Source organism: Hoplias malabaricus, chromosome 2, assembly GCF_029633855.1.
Source record: "Hoplias malabaricus isolate fHopMal1 chromosome 2, fHopMal1.hap1, whole genome shotgun sequence".
In the NCBI taxonomy this organism is placed as follows: domain Eukaryota; kingdom Metazoa; phylum Chordata; class Actinopteri; order Characiformes; family Erythrinidae; genus Hoplias; species Hoplias malabaricus.
Window position 1 is genome coordinate 7,542,983 of NC_089801.1, and position 21,551 is coordinate 7,564,533.

The following is a 21,551-nucleotide window of genomic DNA, read 5'->3' on the forward strand; positions in this document are numbered from 1 at the left end:
ACACACATCCGGCGTAGAGAAGAAAAGCAAGCTGTCCGTGATTAAATCCACTGGTTTGAGCAGTAGGCTGTTATTTTTCCATTGCACTTTCATGGAAATGGTTGGGAGCTTATTGCAGGTTAGCATGCGATCAAGGCTTAATTATAGAGGCTTCAAAATGGCTGCTTAATTAGCACAGAAGAAGCATAAATATTAATGTCTAGATAGTCTGTTTTTATTTTTTAATTTTTGGTAGGAATTACAGTCAGTATTTTATTTATTTATTGAGCTCAATAGCCCTAGACGTTTTGCAATTATACACAGGGTTTGATCAAATATATCTTTGTTTCTTTCAGTATAATCCCTTAGAAAGATTTTAATGACTTCTTTGAAAGGCTTGTAGATTACATCTGAAAAGTTATTGCAGGGATTTGTTGGCTAGTTCCTGTAAAACCAATTCCGTCAGTATTGTGGCATGATCACATATATTCCCTAGTTGTTTCCACCCTTACTCTTCTCTATTTTTGGGGGCTTCATAGCCCTCTAGCTGGGGTTCTCATGGTCCCATTCTTTTGGCAATGCGTTTCTGTGGAGAAGTTACAAAGTGATTTACATAGTTAAAGACCAACGTCCACTATCTGTGCCCCTTAAACTAGCGGAAGTCACTGATTTAAAGAGGTGTATACAAACTTGGGGACGTACAGTGTAGTCTATTCATTAGAATCTACAAACGATTCACTGCAGACGTTCACTGATTCAGGATACTTGCTCTTTTAACCATGTATGTCACATATTAGCATCTTAGGGGTTACTGAAAATCTTTAGACGTTTAGACGTTTACCATTGTCATTTCTTTTTTGATGGGTTAATATTTTTTACTTTAAATTTGCATTTTCAAAATCGTTGTGATGCCTTACTGACCTGTAATAGGGCGAATAGAGACTCTGTCTTTGTACGTTGGACATAACACTGCAGAAAGTGCACTATGTAGCTTCTGGAAGAGGGTAGGGTCTTTTTTATATCCAGCTTGTAATTGTCATGTTTAATTTAAATTTAAATAAATGTAATTTATTTAAAGTAGTTGATATAGGTTGCCAAATATAAAAAACATATAAAAAGCATACTTTTTCATGTTTTAAATAACATTGCAGACCATATGATGCTCAGCTTTTAAAATGTATATACAGTATCTACTTCTCAGGATGTGGTTGTATGGTCCATTGTAGGATCTCTACAGTTTCTATGCCCAAAACACTGGAATTTTATCAAGCTCTGGGGTGAGATGTTCTCTTTTCAGGTTATGACTCCTTTCTGAATTCTCCATGTACTTTTATCACTGTGCTGTTTGCACATTTTTGTAAGTCACTCCGGATAAGAGCGCCCACTGAATGATTTAATGTAAATGTAAATGTGCACTTCCTGCTAGGATGAGCTTATTACCAGCTTCACACAGGAGGCTCATTTTATTCAGGTCTTGATCCGGGAAACCCAACAATTCAAGAAAACGCTCTCAATGCTTATCCCATCTGTAATCCCATCTGCGTTGAGAATAAATCTACATTTCGTTCGCACATGTTTGGTATGTGAGGGCAAAGCTGTCACTTATAAGCCACCGTTTCCACCCCTGCAGCTTCAAATAGCAATGCCTGACCCTTATTTGCAGTCCCACTAAATGGACCCCTTAGCACAGTGGCATCGCAAATGAAGGTCAGATTATTAGAGACTGTCTAAGGGGAAGGGAGCATATAGAGGGGCAGTTAGTTACTGGAATCCTCAGATGACACCATAAAAAGGTATGAGCTCTGCTGATGAACTGAGATAAAACCTACTGTCGGTACTTGCCCGGATGGCCTTCATGTACACATACACACCCACACACACACACACACTCACCATGCTTTTGTGACAGGTGTGATCGGCCCCGCAGAGGGAGCAGGTTAATTGGCCTAAATCCTGTATCAGATTGATTAAGTTTGATTGATTTTTTAATTGTGTTTATCATCCCATCCGCTGCGCAAATTGCCTCGCAAAATTGAAAGTGGCGTTTTGGAAGTACAGAGCGATTTTAATGAACCACAAGCATATTTAGCACTTCAGTGCTTGCGCTTATTGCGAGTATCCATCCCAGTCGTCCTGCACAGTCGAGGTACGTTACCCAGGTGCTGCAATTCGAATCTATACTTCACAATTACGCTCCGAAATGCCACTCAGGTTTGTTATCCTGTGCTTTGATATCTCCCATCACTTTGTTTACCCTCACGGTCCTATCAGGCCTGTCAATGTCTTATTAATGCTGAGAGATGACATATTAAACCTGCCAAAGACAAACACTGCTGGGACAGGCTTCTTTAGGGGAGAGCTGTTGTCACAAACTGTACATTGATTATAAAAAATGTACTGAAATAGATTTGCATAACATATTAACACTAGAATCTGGCTTCTAACACGTCTTCACATAAACAACCCCCTGTAGGAGAAGCAGTCTTTAGCCTCTCTATAGCTGTCTCTATAGCAGAAGAAGTGTGTAAACTAAAGTAATGCACCACACAACATATTTAAATGTTTACCACCCACGTGTCTTAGTTAAAACTGGATTGTAAAATAGCTGTAGGTAGGTAACTAGACTACTAAGAAGTGAGTGTTTGTACACTAAAAACTGAAATTAGCCACCATTGGTTCCACCCCACCACTCAGCACAATGCTGCCCTGTTATGTGCTGGGAGCAGGTTTTAGCTTGGTGGCATCTTGTGTTTTGCAGGGGGTCCTAGTTATTGGTTGGAATCTGTAAGGAAGTAATTAGGAAGAACAGTGTGTGTATTTATTGAAAAGAAATGCATTAAACATTATGGGCATTTGATGAGCAGAATTAATTAAAATTCCCTTCCCTAATGACCAAACTTGCATTGTTGTTGAAAAATGAGTCTTTTCTCTATATGTGCCCTCCTGTTATCTCCCCTTTGCTTTGCTCCATTTCCTATCTCTCCTTATGCACTGATTTGCAGATTTGGAAAAAGCAGACACCCAGCTCAGTGTGTCAGGGCCCAAACATTAACAAGAAGTTTATAAAACTAATGAACTCCAGTGACAAATTGGATAATGTGCGGAAATGAATAAAACATGGAGAAGTGAAATCAAGGCAAGCTTTTTGCCTTTAAGTTTAGAAGTAGTTTAATTGGAGTAAAAGATTCAGTATTTTTGCACACAGTTGCTTCACACAAAGTTATTTCACACTAACTGGGAGGGGGGGGGGGTGCAGGAAATTGCTTTCTTCCCACGTTGTGTTGATAAGAATGGAACTCTCATAACCAGCAAGTCATTTTTGTCTAATGCGTTTTCAGTTTGTTTCAAATGTAAAGAGTGATCTAATGTAGGGTGGTGACTATTCAATCGAGTTTGTAAAGAAAATCCAATAAGTGCGCCCTTTTGTCTTATGTGCCAATATGACAAGGCAGCTTTGCAGTGCAGGCATAATGAGGTCTACTTACAAAGTGTAGTGCCCTGTGGTAGATGACGTCTAATAGCTCTGGTATTGATATAGATTGTGTAAACATAGTAATACTGATCAAATAAAATACGGTGCAGAAGTCATAGACTGGCACTGTTCTACATCCAGTCAAAATGGCCATAAAGTATGCGTTATCAGGTTTCCAAGATATGTTTGAGTGGAAGGGGTATAAAATCATTAAGGAGGGGATGTCAGACCTTCAAGACCTTTCCTTTTACAACTCCAAAAAAATGTCACCATAATATCAACAGTACTTAGTTGTTATCTTGGAGAGACAAGAAAGAAAAGAAACTCTTGCTTCAGAACTGAAGTGGATCACAGGTGCCATTCAGACAATGTGCATATGTTGTTGACTGTTGACTGTGAAAGGAAATAAACAAAATAGAAGGTAAATTGGGGAGGGAAACTAAAAAACCTTGTCATGGAAACTCCAGAACAGAGGATTTACACATGCAGGCTGACTCTCTTGCCTCTTTTTAAATCCATTTCAAGTTCATCTTTGTAAAAACATACCTCCATCTGCAGTTGGCTGGAGTAGGAACACCTCAGAGTGCCCTGGTTTGCCTGATGCGTGGTAGCACTTTCTCAAACATAGCCACTGGAGCATTGAATGAGTATTTGAGACGTGTTGACATGCTGCTCATGGGAACCAGAAGGACAGTAGCATGACTAAAGCAGCACTCTTTCTGCATAGAGCCACAGCTCCTTGTTCTGGAGGTGAGTGAGTGGAAGACATTCTGAGCTTTATTGTGATAAATGAATGTGCCTTGGTCCACAGACCTGGAGTGTTTTTGGCAAGTTTTGCCAGACTTGTGTAAAGGAACAGTGTTTGAAGTCTTTTCTATTTAGTGTGCATTAGTCTAGAGAGGTGGTCCACATTCTGGTTTGAAGTACCCCTGCCTGCGTATTAACTGGTACTGAAAAGCTCTTCAATAAGAGTTCTGCTTCTAGTGTGAGTGTAGAGATGCTTCACTTGGAAGAATGTAATAGTAAACATAAAAAGAAAATATAAGAATATAAAAACTTAAGAAGAAAATTCAACATGCAAGTGTCCATGTTGTTTACCTCGAAACGTTGCTTGAAACTCCACTGGATGTCAACAAACTCATTAAATTACCTCAGAGCAGCTAACGTAAACTAGAGAAGAAGTAATCTATACAACACACATGATGTCATACTTGTTATTCAAACCCGTATTCTAGCATAAATAGAAGACAACTCCTAACTCAAGAATATGAGGGCATTTCAACTTCACGGTACCTACACGGCTCTACTTGCTTTTTGGGCCAGCGTTGTCACAAAACATCGGGAACCGCAGTGGTGTCGGTAATGTTGTGTTCTTTACTTGTCGTGATGTTTTTGGTTTTTGGGACCGAACACAGATCCATGCATCAGTTCACACAGATCAGTAGAGGGTTTTCTTGTTGCGTTGACCATCTCTCATTGGCGTCTTTTGTTGGCCACCGATCCAAGGAGCATTTGAACCTTTTCAAAAGGCCATGGCTTAATTTTGCGAGCTTCCATAGTGAGTCGGATAAAAACAAACGTGAACTGTAGCTTGGAGATTTTAAGCATACCTAGTTTGTGCTGGATGTCTGCATTTTATTGTGATGATTAAGTCTCTCTGTCCAATCAGTGCTCTTCACGGTTTACATTTTATGGCTTAGTCCCTACCCTGCTTACTTGGGACATTGAGAAAGGTTACTACAGGTACTAAAAAAGTACCACATTTGCCTAACGTAAAAAGAAAAAAAAAAGCCAAGCTGAGTCGAGCAGGTACCATGCATTGGAAAAGCACAAAAAATGACCAGTTTCCATGGCCCTTTATAGTGTAATATTTCTGTTTTTGGAATGCTTCTGTTTGAGGAACTGTTCAAGATATACAGAAAACTTTACCTTACTTAGTAAAAGAAGTTCTCCAACCGGGCACATAATCCACTAGTCTGCTCCGTAGACACTGTTCTGTAAAACTGCTGTCTCCAGGGTTCTGCGTGTCCTTACATCTTGTTTCTGGTGAGTGTGAACTGGGCTTAACTTTCCTACCTCCACTTCTCCAGGATCTCATTCCTGTACTGCATTCTGGACCAGGGGTAGCTGAACAGGTCTCAGATGAAGCGTGCTGGCTGTGTTGCAGGTGTAAATGGGAGCTGGAGACAGGCCATTAGGCCGTGCAGCCATTACAGACTTTAGGCCATACTCATTAAGAAGCGACCATTATAGGAATGTGCAGAACAGCAGCATATTTTAATGCCTCTATGCCAAATGGAACTGTCAGCCAAGGTCATCAGCAAACATCCTACACTCATCCAGCTTACTCTCTCTCTCTCTCTCTCTCTCTCTGCTGCACTAACTTTCTGTGGATTGAAAAAGCAAGGCAAAATTGAATGCGGAATATTATTAAAAGTAGATACAGTCGCACATCCTACATGATTCTTGTAGTTACATTCACACCAAATATTTGATAGATGACAGGGAGTTACTCAATTATAAATCATTTATATTGGAATATTGTATTCGTTGAATGTATTCGTACACTTTAGTGGCAATGGTGTGATCACCACTTTTGAAAGAAAAGGCACTCTGCCTGTTGGAGTTATTCAGGGCATTCATTTTTGAGCATTTAGTAAATGAAATCTTTTGTGACTGTTAGGGTAGATCAAAAAGTTCTTCTCTTTCTGTGATATTGATTCACTCTGGATCTCTGTCCTCATTGGCCCTGTAGTTTTTGACTCTGCCACACTCTGGATTCTTCTAATTTTTCCTTGTTTTTGTTGTCCCTCTTCACGCAAGGGTCTACTTTAAAGGCAGGGAGAGGGTTTTTGTTTTATCCGTGTGTCTATGTGCGTGTCTCTGACGGTATTCACACTACCTTTCATTTACAAAGCTTGCGTCCAGGGTCACCAGGGTCAGCCTTGGTGATGGGGCAAGATTGACATGGACAGGCCGCATGGTTGAGGGCTAGCAAGGCTTTAGGTTGAGTGTGTGTGTGTGTGTGTGTATGTGTGCTTCCCTAACCCTCTCTCTCTTTCTTCCACTCTTTTCTCTGCCCTCAGATTTTGCTGGGAGTTTTCTTCATCCTGGTGGCGTTTCTGTTCACCGTAGCCTTGTTCATATCCAAGTAAGCACTTCTACCCTCCACTAAATGTCACACACACACACACAATCATGCCATTGCAGTCATCCCCTAGAGGTACACTCTTTTTCTCTCTCTCTCTCTCACACACACACACACACACCACTATGGCCATCCCCCAGAGGTTCACACACACATATATTCCTCCCCTTCCTCTCACAGACAAATGACTCACCAGAAAAAAGTACAAGCCGAGTGTAGCCACCTTAAAACAAAGTCTACACACTGAAGGTCGTGGCAATAATTAAGTCTGAACTCTGTGCAGGGGCGGCCATGTTATGTTATACGGAACTCTTCCCACGTTTACATTCCAGATGCTTCATTACAATCATTAAAATCCATGGACCTTTCACACATTCGCCCACACTTAAAATAATGACCCCATGCAGTTATTCAGTCTCGTTGCATAGGCTTTGAATAGAAGGTGATATGACTTCCAGGTCTGAGCTGAAGCCTACCTTCAGGTGTCCCAGTATTTGAGAACAAAATGTGGTATGGATATATGGAGCATCAATATTTGTCATTTCAATTATATTTCCAATGTCTTTTAAGCCTGTTTCCTTTGTTTTATTATCTCTTATTATAATGTACATGTCACAGTAATTTACAGTACGCAGTGTCTCTGAGTATATTTGAAACATATTCTGAGTAATATGACAAGATAATATTGCATTTTGGGGCTTAATGATTCTCCTAATAGATTCTGTTTATCTCTACAGTCTGGACAAAGCTTTGCATTCAGCTGGGATCACCACCGGCTTCATCATCTTTGGAACCAACCTCACGAACCCCCTCAATGAGCTACTGCTGGCTTTACAACCGGTGAGAGGCTGCTTGTAAATCACTTTCAGTGGTGACAGTCCTCTGAGTCTTATATGAAAGAAAGGCTCTGATCTAGGGCTATCACAATGACTCAAAATCAATATATTGATTAAAATATAACCTTTTCAATCAGTCAGTAAAGGCTCACTGGTCAATTGCGTATAGATTTTTTTTTTTGTATGTTTTAAGATAAAAACTTTTTTCCTCCCACAAATATTTGCCTTTCATTTAGTTTTAGAGCTGTATACAGAGTGTTATTTTATGGTTGTTTTGTAGTAAAACCGTGCCCTAAGCCAGGATCAGTTATGGGGAGTATGTGAAGAGTTTTGAATAATTGCTTTTAGAGCTTAATGTAAGGATTAGTATGCAGATTGCCCACTCCTGTTTAGACTAGCTACCTCATGAGACAATTGTTCTCTCCTAAATCACAAAACGGAAGGCCATGATGACCGCTGAATTAGATGCAATTACGGATCAGTAATAACTGCGCTATTCATTACGGAACCTGTTCTCGATCCTTTAAAACCCTTCCATCTCTTCCAGTTGGCATGCGCTTGAATAAAGTACGATCTCTTTTCCCTTCCGCTCTCCGACGATCGACTTGATGAAACGAAATTGTTCAGTAGCTCCGATCATTGATTTAGACAATTATTCCCTTTGGAAAGTGAAGATTAAAAGAGGAATAAGAAGTAGCGTGTTCTCAGTCACAGTGTGACTTCTAGCTGGAACCCTCTGATAATTAGCGCCACACTTGCATTAATGGACAGATTTCATCCAGAGTAAAGGGGGATGAGAGGTCGTTGTGTGTTTCACAGATTTCCAGAAATGCACACCAATAACAGCAGAATTATGGCTAAAAGCTGCCAAAGAGAAGCACATTACTGAGGAGTGAAATGGAGCCAGGGACGCTAATAAAAAGTGGAATGTGGGCAGGGGTCATTTTTAGCGTGACTTTGAAGCAGCCGTCATTTTCCTTCACTTCTGGAGGAATTGCGCCAGTCTCTGAGTCACACAGGTGCAATTCTGAACTTCAGAGAATGGTTGCTATTTCAGCATCTTCTATTTATGTAGAAAAATGCTCTGCTAAGTCTCCAATTACAGAATGCTAATGTGCTAATGAATGGTCTGTAGTAACTTGGCTTTATATGCTCCTCACTGTTTCCTCCGCAGACCTTCGCAAAGGGCAAAGTATTCGCTAAACAATGTCTTTACATCTCCATCGTACAGTACCTTTGAACCAACACTTTTACTGAAACCTTCACTGTATTTATAGCGGCACGGGGCGTTTGACCCACTTCTATTTGCCTCTGGGTGTTAGAACTGATGGTGCAACTCCCAGTGGTGCATTTCAACACACACTCTTTATACACACTTAGGAGGTTTTATTGGTGCTGCAAAACCTTGTATGTGTCTCTTCTAGCTGGTGTTCCTCGCTGCCTCGAGCATTTTGCTGTTTGCACAGCTCCTATCAATTAAAATGCACCATTAAGTTATATGACGAAGGCTGCCACCGTTGTCTGACTTTGCGCTGTCTTGGTGTCCTTTTGAATGTCACGAGGCTCGTATAAAGCGTGTTGGTCTGTCCATGGGTGGTAATTCTACCTCATTGACTGCTCGACAAGGGGATTAGTGCTGCCTGATATGAACATAATAAAAGTACTGAAACTATTTTCACTGCAATGCATTTGTAAATTATTAATCACTAGGATATCTTAAGGAACTCACTTCATATGTAATGTGTGTTTATTTAATACATGTTTTAATGTAACATTATTATACAATGAGGTTTACTTTTGCTGTGATTTGGTGAGTGACATATCACTTTTTAACAGTGGATACTTTTTCAGGGGCCACTCATAATTCTCATATCTGCTTTCATTACACAGTACAGAATGCCTTCTGTTGTTAAATATACAACGAGAGTAAGACCCCAAATCTCTGTTTTTTAAGCTCACACAAGAAGAGTAACATGGACAAATATGCGATGCACAAATGCAGATGTGATTGTATCCTAAAATGAGGCTTGGGCGAGTTTTCAAACTGGCTACTGACTTTAAATGATAAAGACACACTTCCATACACGTTTTAAATTTTATAAAGGCCTAGGGCTGGGCAGTTGATCAAAGATTTATCGAAATCAACATTCAGAACTTCTAATCAACAAAATCTTGTCTATAACAATTATTTTTATTCTGTTATACCTCCGCTTTGTGTTCATGTACTGTACCTTTAAATCCACGCTACCAAGCTGTAATCACATGATTCTGCCACATTGAAGCACCCTAAACACAGAGGCCGACCAAGCGACTAGAGCAGATCGTACCAAAGAAAAACAGTGTCTGTGGTTTGGACGAGTTGTGTTTTGACTATAATTAAGATGACACTGAACAAAATGAAGTCAAATGTAAACGCTGAGATTAAACAGTTGGTCAGTCACAGTCACGCACCAAATATAAACAGTGCTCAGAAAACAAGAGAGGAACAAACTCCCAGCAACATTAGAAAACAATATCCCATGTTTAATACTGGAGCATATTTACAGCACAAGACTCGTCACCGAACTATTAGGGTCAAAAATACAAAAACAAAATAAACGTTCATTAATTGTAATCGTGGTAAAATGTACAATTAATCACGATATCGATTTGTGCTCATATCGCCCCGCACTATAATGGCCCTAACTTACCTCTTCTCTCCTATTCTCTTTCTCTGTCTCAGTGGTCCACTGCATATGTCATGTGCGTGTATGTGTCTCTTCACCTATTTCCCTCCCTTAAGCTCTCGTATTAAATTTTGCCCTAATCATTTCTTGAGTTTGTTGCGGAAGGGCAGCAATCAGGAATCATTCAGGTAACACTCAAACTCTGGAAAACGTTTGGAAGGCCAATAACATTGGGAGTATTTGTAATTTCTCCTCTCAAACTAGGGTTAGGATGAGACTCAAGATCTTGTAGTATATAAAATAATTGCTGTATCCACAAAGGGCTGGTGGGGTGGCAGGTTTTCATTCCGGCAGAGCTGGAGCGCTTATGATCAGTTGTTTGAAGACTGAGATCAATTGACTAAACAAATAGAATCGTGTGTGCTCCTGCTTGATTGGAATGAAAGCTTCCAGCTCCATCAGCCCTTTGTGAGTTAGATTCTCATCCCTTTTAAAAGAGCTGGCTGTCAAAATCTGCCAATATTTCATCAATATATTGATCAGGCTATATTAGAGCTGTATTAGCAGATCCAAAAGTCTGTCCTTAACCAATATATTCTAATTATTAACCGTACAGAGTGTACTATGTACTGCCTGTATATTATGATATATTGTATAGGCCATGTATAAATATCTCAGGAGATCATAGTGAAGAATTTGTTTGATCTTCTTATTGTGAACGTGTACAACAAGTCAGTTGTTTCTTTTCTTCAGGTGTTCCCTCTAGACTATGTGCTGATCACAGTCATCACCATGTACTTTGTCTTCACCTCTATGGCGGGCATCAGGAACATGGGCATCTGGTTCTTCTGGATACGGGTAATACTTTTCATTTAGTTAGTGTCTGTGATTTTACACAGGTTATTGAGAAGTAATACACACTTACTGTGTCCTTTAAAGCCCTTGTATGAAAAGCTGTGTTCATCGATGCTGGAAGGGTTATAGTAATGTAACATAGTGTAACAACAGAACGATCTGCTCTTGTTTTTCTCCTTTTCTCTGACTGTGTGGGCAGCTGTATAAGATCAGGCCTCAAAGAACTCGTCCGCAGGCTCTGCTCTTCCTCTGCATGATCTTGCTCTTGATTGTGCTTCACACAAGCTACATGATCTACAGCCTGGCCCCACAGTACGTCATGTACGGCAGCCAGAAGTACCTGCTGCAGGTAGGTGGGAGTACAGTAGTGTGTGCAGGGTGGGAGTAGCAAAAACTAGAACGTCACCATTTATTTATGATACAGCATAAAAATAAAGATACAGTGGAACCTCTACTAACGAACGCCTATACTAACGAACTTTCCAAGATACGAACCGGGCATTTGAATATTTTTTGCCTCCACCAACGAACCGTGACTCTAGAAAGGAAACTGAGCCTCCGCCGAGCCGGTGGCTGGAAATGGCACCTGACCCCAATAGGCGAGTCTCCCAGCGCCCAGACTTGAGTGAGCTTTTAAGATTAGCAAATTGTAGCTTTAGCAATTTAGCATTAGTGTAAATAGCAGACATCGAAATTCGTGCTAAGTTAAGCCGTATCTACGCTTCGTCTCCCCACATTCACCACCTACTCTCCGTTATTCCACCCACCCCCCACCTCCCGTTATACAGCCAGTGCCTGTGTTACTCCTCCAGCCAGTCGTCACGTCTTCAAGGTAGCGATGTGTAACCACTTAAACCTTTTTTTATTTATTTTTTATTACTGTTACCACTGTATTTCTCTTTTATGTTTAGTAATGCTACATGTATTTTTTTTACTAATTTGAGAGTGTTGTAAACATATATCAGTGCAAAAAGGGTGACTTTCGGGGTGGGGGCTGGAATGCATTAATTGCTTTTCCATTATTTTAAATGGGGAAAATTGACTCGAGAAACAAACTTTTCTACTTACGAACCGGGTCATGGAATGGATCAAATTCGTAGGTAGAGGTTCCACTGTAATTATGTGACACTTAACTTGAACATGGCTATGTAGGGCTGGGCAATTAATTGAAAAAGAGTCCAAATCGACATTCAGAACTTGTCATCAACATAATCTTGTCTATTATACAACAGACTGTGTGTTCATGTACTGTCCCTTGCTGTAATCATGTGATTCTGCCCCTATCTGCCACATGGAAGCAACCTAAACTCTGAGGTCGACCGAGCGACTCCAGCAGCTCGTACCAAAGAAAAGCACTGAGTCTGTGGTTTGGACGTGTTGTGTTTTGACTAAAATTAAGACGACACTGAACAAGAAGTCAGATGTAAACGCTGAGAAATCAGTTTCAGTGACCAAATATTTACACTGCTCAGAAAACAAGAGAGGAACAAGCTCCCAGCAACATTAGAAAACAATATCCCATATTTAATACTGGGGCAGATTTACAGCACAAGCCTCGTCACTGAACTACAAGGGTCAAAATTACAAAAACAAAGTAATTGTTCATTAGTTGTTATCGTGGTAAAATTAATCGTGATATTGATTTGCGCTCATATCGCCCAGCACTACTGCTACATAATATTCACATGACTGGGGGTCATAATATTTAATGTCCTGATGTTTAATTAAATAAAAAAACAAATAGTGCACAACGCAAGCTGTAATGACAGCAAACACAATTACGGTAACGGTACAATGACAGTGACGTATTAAAAGATGATTCTGTGTGTCATCTGCCATGACATGCAATGTCAAATCAGCTGTCTTTACTCTTACAGTTAATGTATTTACAGTGCATGTAATAAATCATTTACCATACTCATTGTAATGTTACTGCTTAGCCTTATTGGCCATCCTTAGGCAAAGTCTGAGGGAGAGAGGTAGGGAGACTAGTGCTTTAGGTCTCTAGGATTATGTCACTACCTGAACCTGTAGAGTCAATCTACTCTGCTGTAACAGGAAGGGATTACAGCTGTCATCTTCAGAGTGTACAAGAGTGTGTGTGTATGTGTGTGAGCATTAAATCTCACTTGTAAACCCTGCAAACCCTATTGACCTCATTCTCCTACTTACTCACTCAATCATTGTTTTTATTCCGGCTAGTCTGCCATCCCCCCTCTTATCGGTTTCATTCTACAGACTTTCTTCTCAGACAAATTATGGCACAAGCCAGACCCTGCTAGCTCAGTTGAATGACAATTTGTTCCAAGTCAGACACGCTGTCGGTGGTCTGGTCAGGATACTGGTTGCTTGAGGGGACAGAGAGGAAAGAACATGATTGGTTTATTGCAGTAACTAGCCTCCCACTGTGTCCAGCAAACAGCCCAGCGTGTACCAAATTTGACCAATTAGCATGTACTCTGCAAAAAGTGCCCCATGTATCATAAATGCACTTCCAGAGAGTTCAGCTAACATCTGGTGTTGGAAGCAGCAAGAGCAGATTTTAATGTGGAAGTGCATTGTTCATAATTTTGGAATTCGTTCTCCATAGACCCCTCTGACTGTGGATGCCTTGCCTGGAAATCAAACTGTTGCTGTCACCAAGATATGTGATGCAGAAGCTCCAGAAGGTAAGAGACACCTTTTCTGGTTTGTAGTTTTGCATTTTAGCACATCTGAAAAACTACCCAAACATAATTAATTCACTCACTGTGTGTAAGCACTTATCCAGTTCAGGGTCGTGGTGGGTCCAGAGCCTACCCAGATTCACTGGGCCCAAGGCGGGAACACACCCTGTAGGGGGCGCCAGTCCTTCACAGGGCGACACACATTCACACCAACTGACACTTTTGAGTCACCAATCCACCTACCTACTTGTGTTTTTGGACTGTGGGAGGAAACCGGAGCACGGAAACCCACACGGACATGGGGAGAACACACCACACTCCTCACAGATAGTCACCCGGAGCGGGACTCGAACCCACAACCTCCAGGTCCCTGGAGCTGTGTGATTGCGATTGGTATCACTTTATTGGCCACTGTGCACACAGGGGAATTTGTTCTCTGCATTTAACCCAATCCGTGCAGTGAAACACACATTTACACACACTAGTTAACACTAGGGGGCAGTGAACGCACAGGCCCAGAGCGGTGGGCTGCCCTAGCCGTGGCACCTGGGGAACAGTTGGGGGTTAGGTGCCTTGCTCAAAGGCACTTCAGTCATGACCGGCCGGCTCTGGGGATCGAACCGCCACAAGACCAGTTACAAACCCAGTTCCCTAACTTAAAGTCAACTTCATAGTCTTTGAGTAAAGTATTTTCTATCGAATTCTGACAAGGTACCAGATGAATATTAATTCTCCTCATTTCACTTCCTGTTGCATTCCTCATTTAAAAAAAAGGGGACACAAAGGCGGAGTGTTTTAACATGTGTGAGGTTTCTGTAAGTGTCCTGTCTCCAACACCAACTCTTATCCATTATTTAAACGGAAAATTAATATCCAGAACAGGTGTTTGCTTATGCATTAGCGAGGGCACTTGCTTCCTCAGCGTCGACATTTATTACAGAGAGGCGGCCATGCAAACACAAACCCAAATATACATCAGTTGTCCTGTTCCTGATGAGCTCTATTCTGATTGTTTATTCATTCGCTTGACAACAGTGGTGGAGCATGGCCCTGGAGGCGGAGAGACAGAGGCACAGAGGGCAAGCCTCGTAGAAGATAAGAGTGTATTAAAACCTGAGGATATAGAGGGAGAAGGGAGAGGAGAGAGGTAGGGTAGTGAGGGACTGAAGGGACTGAAAGGAAGCAGAAGAGCAGTAGAACTGGACAGCCACTGGGTCACATTCGTTCTGCCCAGCAGGCACAGTCTGACACTCCTGGCCCAGGAGTGCAAGGGACAGGTGGAGCTGGACATGTGTCGGGTTTTATTTATGTCCAAACCTAGAATATGTCTTAGAAGCAAATGCAGGGACGTCCTGACTGTGGATGACTTGAGTGTCTGCTTTATGAATGATACATTGGAAATGATTGTTTTTATTTGTCAGCGTAAGGGGTGTCATAAATCAGTTGGAATTGATTTTGTGAAGATATTTTAGATTCTTCCTTCAGATAAGGGCATGTACACCATATTAGATGGTGAATAATAAGAGCTAAACCCCCTGAATCTGAACACAAATCACTGATTAGGGGCAAATTGGAATGTTTGTGGGATGACATTGTAATGACGTAATTGACATTCTTGTTAATGAAAAGGCATTTATAGAGGCTAAAGGGGATAGATGTTTGAACTGCCTTTACTTGCTTCAAACTTCAAACAAATGTATTCAATCGCAGGAACATTCCTGGCCATGTGTACATGCTCTTGTTCAGTGCAAAAATACATTAAATCTGAAAACATAAAACAGGTTGTTCTGATTTTGTGCTGCAGCTTACATAAATCATCCTGCCTCTTCGTCGAAATCTCTCGAATCACAGAGCTGGACCTGCATTTATGTGAGAGCACAAAGACTGGGTGAAATGGAGCAATACAAACTCAACAAGAGCTGAAAAAAACGGTGCTGTACTGATTAAATATGGTGAAAATAAGAACAGAAAAAAGAACAATGTGAAAATTACTTATTACCAGTGCTTCTGGTCTTTGCGCCTCACTGCAGGGTGCCTCACATTTGGAATAACAAAATCTCAACAGGTGCTGGAACTGGCTGTTCTGAACAGGGTTGTTTAGATGGGGAGAAAAATGCTGTATTGTATGACCCTTGTGGTATTTTGACCAAAGCATTATCACAGATGTTTCATTAAGACCCCCATAACTGCGTTAATGTGTGGAAATAAAGGCTGTAACAAGTCCCATTTCAAATCAAATTTAAATCACACTTAACATGTATAACGGCTCAATAAATGTGAAAATGCGAACTTCACCTTTAATTCAGTGATTTTGATTGAATAATTCGTTAAACAGCAGATTAGGTTTTTAATTGTAAGGATAGTGACAGCTGGAAACGTCTTCTATGTTTAAAAACAGTAGATGGCAATGAAGATGAGTAACTCCAGGACTCTGCTCCCTTGGTGGACCTTTGTTGCTGCTCCATGGGGAATATTAGGTCTAAAAAGATTCCATTAGTGTAAATGTTATTGCATGTAGATTTTACTGTAAATTGGTGGATAATTAGTTTTAAATAGTCCACACTGAATATTTGAAAATGTAAAGGTTAATCCAGATGACTTGTCGGTGGACAACCCGTGCCTCCTGGTCATGCATTCATTAAGAATGGTGAAATGAACATAGCAAATAACACCACACTCCAAGGAGAAGGCTGGGCTTAATTAAAATGTTGGAAATGCACATTGGTAACCAGCAAAAGCATAATTACTAACTATAAGGTTAATTGCTACCATACATTTGCTGTTAATTGCAGATGCATCTGCTATTTTTTTTTCTTTTTTTCCTCACAGTGTTTGCAGTGGGCAGTGAGTCATGTGCTATTTTAATTAGACGATGAGACTGTGGCGAGAGTAAGGTTCAGTGAGCTTGTTGCATAAATCCTGCAAGTTGAGGACGCTGGAAAAACAACCATTTAAATCCACGGCTGGGTTTTCTTGCTCTGGATTAATTTAGCTTAAAGAAGTAGTTTAACATAACAGGAAACGACCAGTGTTTTTGTGTGTTGCACGGTAGCGTTTCCTAATTGCATAGGAATACTACCGATATTAGGTTTTATTAATGTACATGGAGTTTACTAAGGTTTTAAGACATACTATTATCAACTGTCAAATCCATTTTGGATGGATTGTTTTTGTGACATTGCTCTGTTCATAGGTGCCTACAGCGTTTTAGTCAAACCCAATTACGCTAAAGGAAGGTTTCAGGAAGGTTAAAGGAAGGGCATCACATGCCCTCTTCGGTGCGGCCAAAGCCTTGTCAGTGTCAAAAGCCAGTATTGCTTTTTACTGTATATGCTTACTTTTCATGTATTTTTCAGAAGTTGCTACTATGTAGGGCACGCGCTTGTAATCCCAGCAGCCCGCCGCATCTTTCCTATGAAGTTTTTATGAGGAGATATGCCTTTTGATTTGTGATTTTGCAGCTTGCCTGGATCATAATGCTGTCCTCTATCCAGAGGAGGGCACTCTGATATAGCAATCCAATCATATCCGAGGACATTAGAATAATACTCACAGCAGGTTGTTAATATGCAATTGGATCAGTGAGAGAAGGAGAAACTGCCCGTCTTCCTTAATGCCCTAAAGACAAATATTTCATCAGCAGAAGCATTTCCCGGAATGTACCTCTCTATATTTTCTATGCATTTCAGACAAACTTATGTCTGGGTCCCAAAAATCTGGCAGAGACTCAAAACATCATCGATCCTGTTACTAATTATACCCTCATTTCTCTGAGAATGGCAGTTGAAAGCTGAAAATGAATCCCTGGAAGCCTTGTTACTTTAACCCTTTAATGCTGAGGCAAAAGAGTCATTTGTAAAATATAACTCTGTCTTTCAGTTTGGTTTCTATTGATGTGTAAATCACACGTCCAATAGCTAAAACTTCAGATTTACAGTGTCATAAGTAGCTACAATTTAGTCATAAATATTGCATGAGTACATAAATAGTGTAATAAATAGTACGGTACCTGTCAGAAAACATCAAGGGTTTAGCATTGTTAACGTGTCCTAGAAGATGAATCATGAGTGAAAAATACACTCAGTTCCATTTTGACACTGAAGTGTTTGAAAGGCAAATTCAGACAGCCAAGGTTTCGTACATCACAAACCTCAGGGACCCATTCCGTCAACTTACAAGAGGAGCTTTCCAGCTTCAAGTGAGTGGCGGAGAAGTGGGTGGGGATTGAGGTGGGGTCTGCATTAAATCTGTTATCCTTAAACACTAGTCAGTAAGTAACACAGGCACGGGCTGTATGACGGGAGGTGGGGGTGTGTGGAATAACGGAATAGACGAGTGAATGTGGAGAGACGAAGCGTAGATACGGCTTAACTAACGAATTTCGATGTCTGGGCGCGCTGGGAGACTCGCCTATTGGGGTCAGTCGTCATATCCAGCTGCCAGCTCGGCGGAGGCTCGGGTTCGTTTCTAGAGTCATGGTTCGTTGGTGGAGGCAAAACATATTCAAATGCCTGGTTCGTATCTTGGAAAGTTTGTTAGTAGAGGCGTTCGTTAGTAGAGGTTCCACTGTAAGTTGAGGTCTTCAAGATCTTCCAGATCTTTTGTAAATAGTAGCCTTAATCATTTTATGATTTCCGTGGGCACTGTGTAGTTTTACAGGATGGATCCCAAAGCTTCAGTTTCCTCAGTTGAAGTTCATTACTAAAACACACTCTTCATACTTGAGAAGAAAAATATTGAGAACCTCCACACTCAGACCTAATGCTACAATATTCAGGAATGTGGCTGTGAATCGTATTGTTGATCATTTATATTTTATGAAATTCTGTATGGACCTTGATTGACATTTTTATTTATTTAGTTAATATTTGTGTGTGTGTGTGTGTGTGTCTTTGTGTAAAACTGAGAGAATAATAATCAATTCTGGAGTGTTCCCACACAAACTTTGCCAATGAAAATATATGATGCCTTGATCTTGAATGCTTTTCTCTCATGTCATCTTTAAACAATACAACATAATTATGGTGGGCTCTTGGGTCGATGCAGGAAGTGCAATTGAGGCCCAGTTTTGCACAGTGGAGGGCAGAAGTTGCTCGGTGGGTCATCAGAAATCGATTCGTCTCCAGTCGCCTCACACTTGCCAACCGTCACAGCCTTCCAATCTGTTTACTCTGAGCTGTTTTCTCTTTTTTCCTTTTCAGTCCTGTTTCCCCATCTGCGGTCGGTCGGCAGTGCTTGCTCTCCGGCAGCAAAACGCCTCACTTCCACACACAGGCCACAGTGGCACAATTCAGGTCGTGAGGTATTTATTTGCCTGGACTGTCCCTCTCAATAAGTGCTGCGTTGGGTCAACATTTGTTCTCGTTATTGTGATAGCGCTAGGCCTATTAGTATCTCCCTTTTGACTCCCAATTGGTGCGTGTCTGTGCCCTCCTAATGCACACCCTGTCAGGCATCATTGCTGTTTTGATCTGTGTGAAGACATTCATTTACACGCTTTGCGCCGCCGCCACAATAGGACCGCCTCACCGTAGCTTCACAAATCATCTGTTTAATATCCCGCTTTCTCCAGATGGCATTTCACAACAAATATTGGAGCGTTCCTGTGGTTGCCTCCTCTATGAAGGCACTTCTCGCCAAGCTCATTTTCAGAGCTCTGTCATTATTGTGCTGTGCCCTCCCTGGTTGGAGTCGCGCTCGCAGAAAACGGGGGATGCTGCCATCTCCTCAATGGCTGTTCAGAGCTTTGCAGCAGGGTCTAATGGCACGGCTTTGTTCTGCTTAATAAGACCTGACTAATGGGTCACTCTCCACCGCTGGCCACAAGGGGAGCCCATTTTAGCTCCTTAATGTTGATGTGAGATGGCCCCTGCTGAAAGGATGTCGAAAGGCACTGAAAACAGGGCTGATACCTGTTGGCTCCTTTAAAGGGGTCCATTGCCCACAAGCGCTAATGTTGCTAATAATTATTGGAAGGCGGTTGAAGCCAGTTAACATTATGCAGATTGGATCATGCTAATGCAGATAGCAGTTTTAATTTCTTTATAGCTACATTAGGCCTGGGTACTGCCATTTTTAAGCTTCATAACAGGAAACAAGTTTTATTGAATGTAGAAATTTCTATAAAACAATGTGAGATATCTATATGGAAACGCAGCAATTTTAACCTTGCACTTAGTAGACCTCAGTTTACATTAATGTCTTTGCATATGGTCAGTTTGCGATGCATGGCTTTGGTTTCAAAGTTTTCAATTGGGTTAAAAGTGAAGAAAAAAATCCTCTGTGTGAAAGCACAGTGGCCAGTAAAGTGATTTAAATTAAATTCTAAAATTCTCTTGCAGCTTTGTCCATCTCCAGCTCAAATCTATGGGGAGTTTACAGTCACACCCAGAGTCACTGCAGATTCATCTTCTTCATCAGATTTAAAAATAACTGAATCTGAAGCACAAAACAGATTAGCATTCAAATCATTCATAACAATGTGAACACTACTTGTCCACTATTTACATCACACATTCATTCATTCATTATCTGTAACCCTTATCCAATTCAGGGTCGCGGTGGGTCCAGAGCCTACCTGGAATCATTGGGCGCAAGGCGGGAATACACCCTTGAGGGGGCGCCAGTCCTTCACAGGGCAACACACACACATTCACTCACACCTACGGACACTTTTGAGTCGCCAATCCACCTACCAATGTGTGTTTTTGGACTGCGGGAGGAAACCGGAGCACCCGGAGGAAACCCACGCAGACACAGGGAGAACACACCAACTCCTCACAGACAGTCACCCGGAGGAAACCCACGCAGACACAGGGAGAACACACCACACTCCTCACAGACAGTCACCCGGAGCGGTAATCGAACCCACAACCTCCAGGTCCCTGGAGCTGTGTGACTGCGACACTACCTTTGTAGTATCATTGTATCACTTCAGTAGCTAAAATGTTGAGAAACTTTCACAGAGGTCCATTAGTTGGTGCTTAGCCGTTAATCTACGTTTAGTCTCTCTTGTTTGAAAGGCATTGACCCTAACCCTAGCTGACTCTAAACTTTTACCTCCAGGCTATAAACCTACCCAGCCACACCCAGTTATTGAGCTGCCCAGTAACATAATCAAGGCAACTGAAAGATTAATTAACATTAATAATATGGGGCAGTGAACCAATAAAAGCTCACTAGGTTGCTCTCTCCATTAAGACATAAAGGCAAACAGTGAAGAAGCACATGTAAAAAAGCAGTGGCCTGGTGGCCTATAAAAAGCAACACATCTCTCTTAATTAAATCATTAATCGATTAAGAGTGTCGCCCATTAAGGGCTTGCTCCAGTTCTCTGTGGGCTCCACTCTTTTTGCATTAAGTGACAACCGCACGTCTAATTATTCTGAATACGGTGCACTTAAGGATACACTCGGGCTGAGTGACTGTGTCCCTCTCGTCCTCTCTGGGCCTGTCCTTTACCACTTTAACGACAGCAGTGAGTGGCCTACAGACAGAAAAATAGAACACAAGCTGCTTTAAGACTGTCCATTTTTAAGTTAGAACAGCGTCAGTTTTTCTGTCATTTTTATGTATTTATTACATTTATGACCATGGAGCAATTTTCAAAGAGTAGCCTACAAACCAATGAATATCAAGAAAACAAAAACGCATGAGCTCTGGCCGCCTCACACATTCCTCTAGCTGTTCTGCCTTGCGTAACGGCTCGTTGCACAACCAAGTGTGAGTAGGAGGAAGTGTCAAGCAGGGAGAACACATGCGACAGGGAGAGGTCCCTAGCTGGCCCAAGTGATTTCTCTTTACCTGCCTTCCAGGGCCTGGGGCCTCGCCCCATATGAGAAGGGAAGATTTCAGAGGCACGCCGAGATACCCCTCCTCAGATTTGAAAATAGATAGAGAGAGATTCACACTGAGAAACTTACAGAAAAC

At 41.4% G+C, this 21,551-nt stretch overlaps 1 protein-coding gene across 1 annotated transcript in view; it reads left to right on the forward strand.

Annotated features, from left to right (window-relative positions):
* The window catches only part of lmbrd1 (LMBR1 domain containing 1), a 117,343-nt gene that overhangs the window by 77,248 nt on the left and 18,544 nt on the right, over positions 1-21,551 (forward strand). Inside the window, exons 10-14 of the mRNA XM_066662133.1 lie at positions 6,538-6,602; positions 7,337-7,439; positions 10,855-10,959; positions 11,156-11,305; positions 13,547-13,625. Of these exons, the coding sequence (XP_066518230.1) occupies positions 6,538-6,602; positions 7,337-7,439; positions 10,855-10,959; positions 11,156-11,305; positions 13,547-13,625 (502 nt within the window). The remainder of the gene's footprint in view (positions 1-6,537; positions 6,603-7,336; positions 7,440-10,854; positions 10,960-11,155; positions 11,306-13,546; positions 13,626-21,551) is intronic.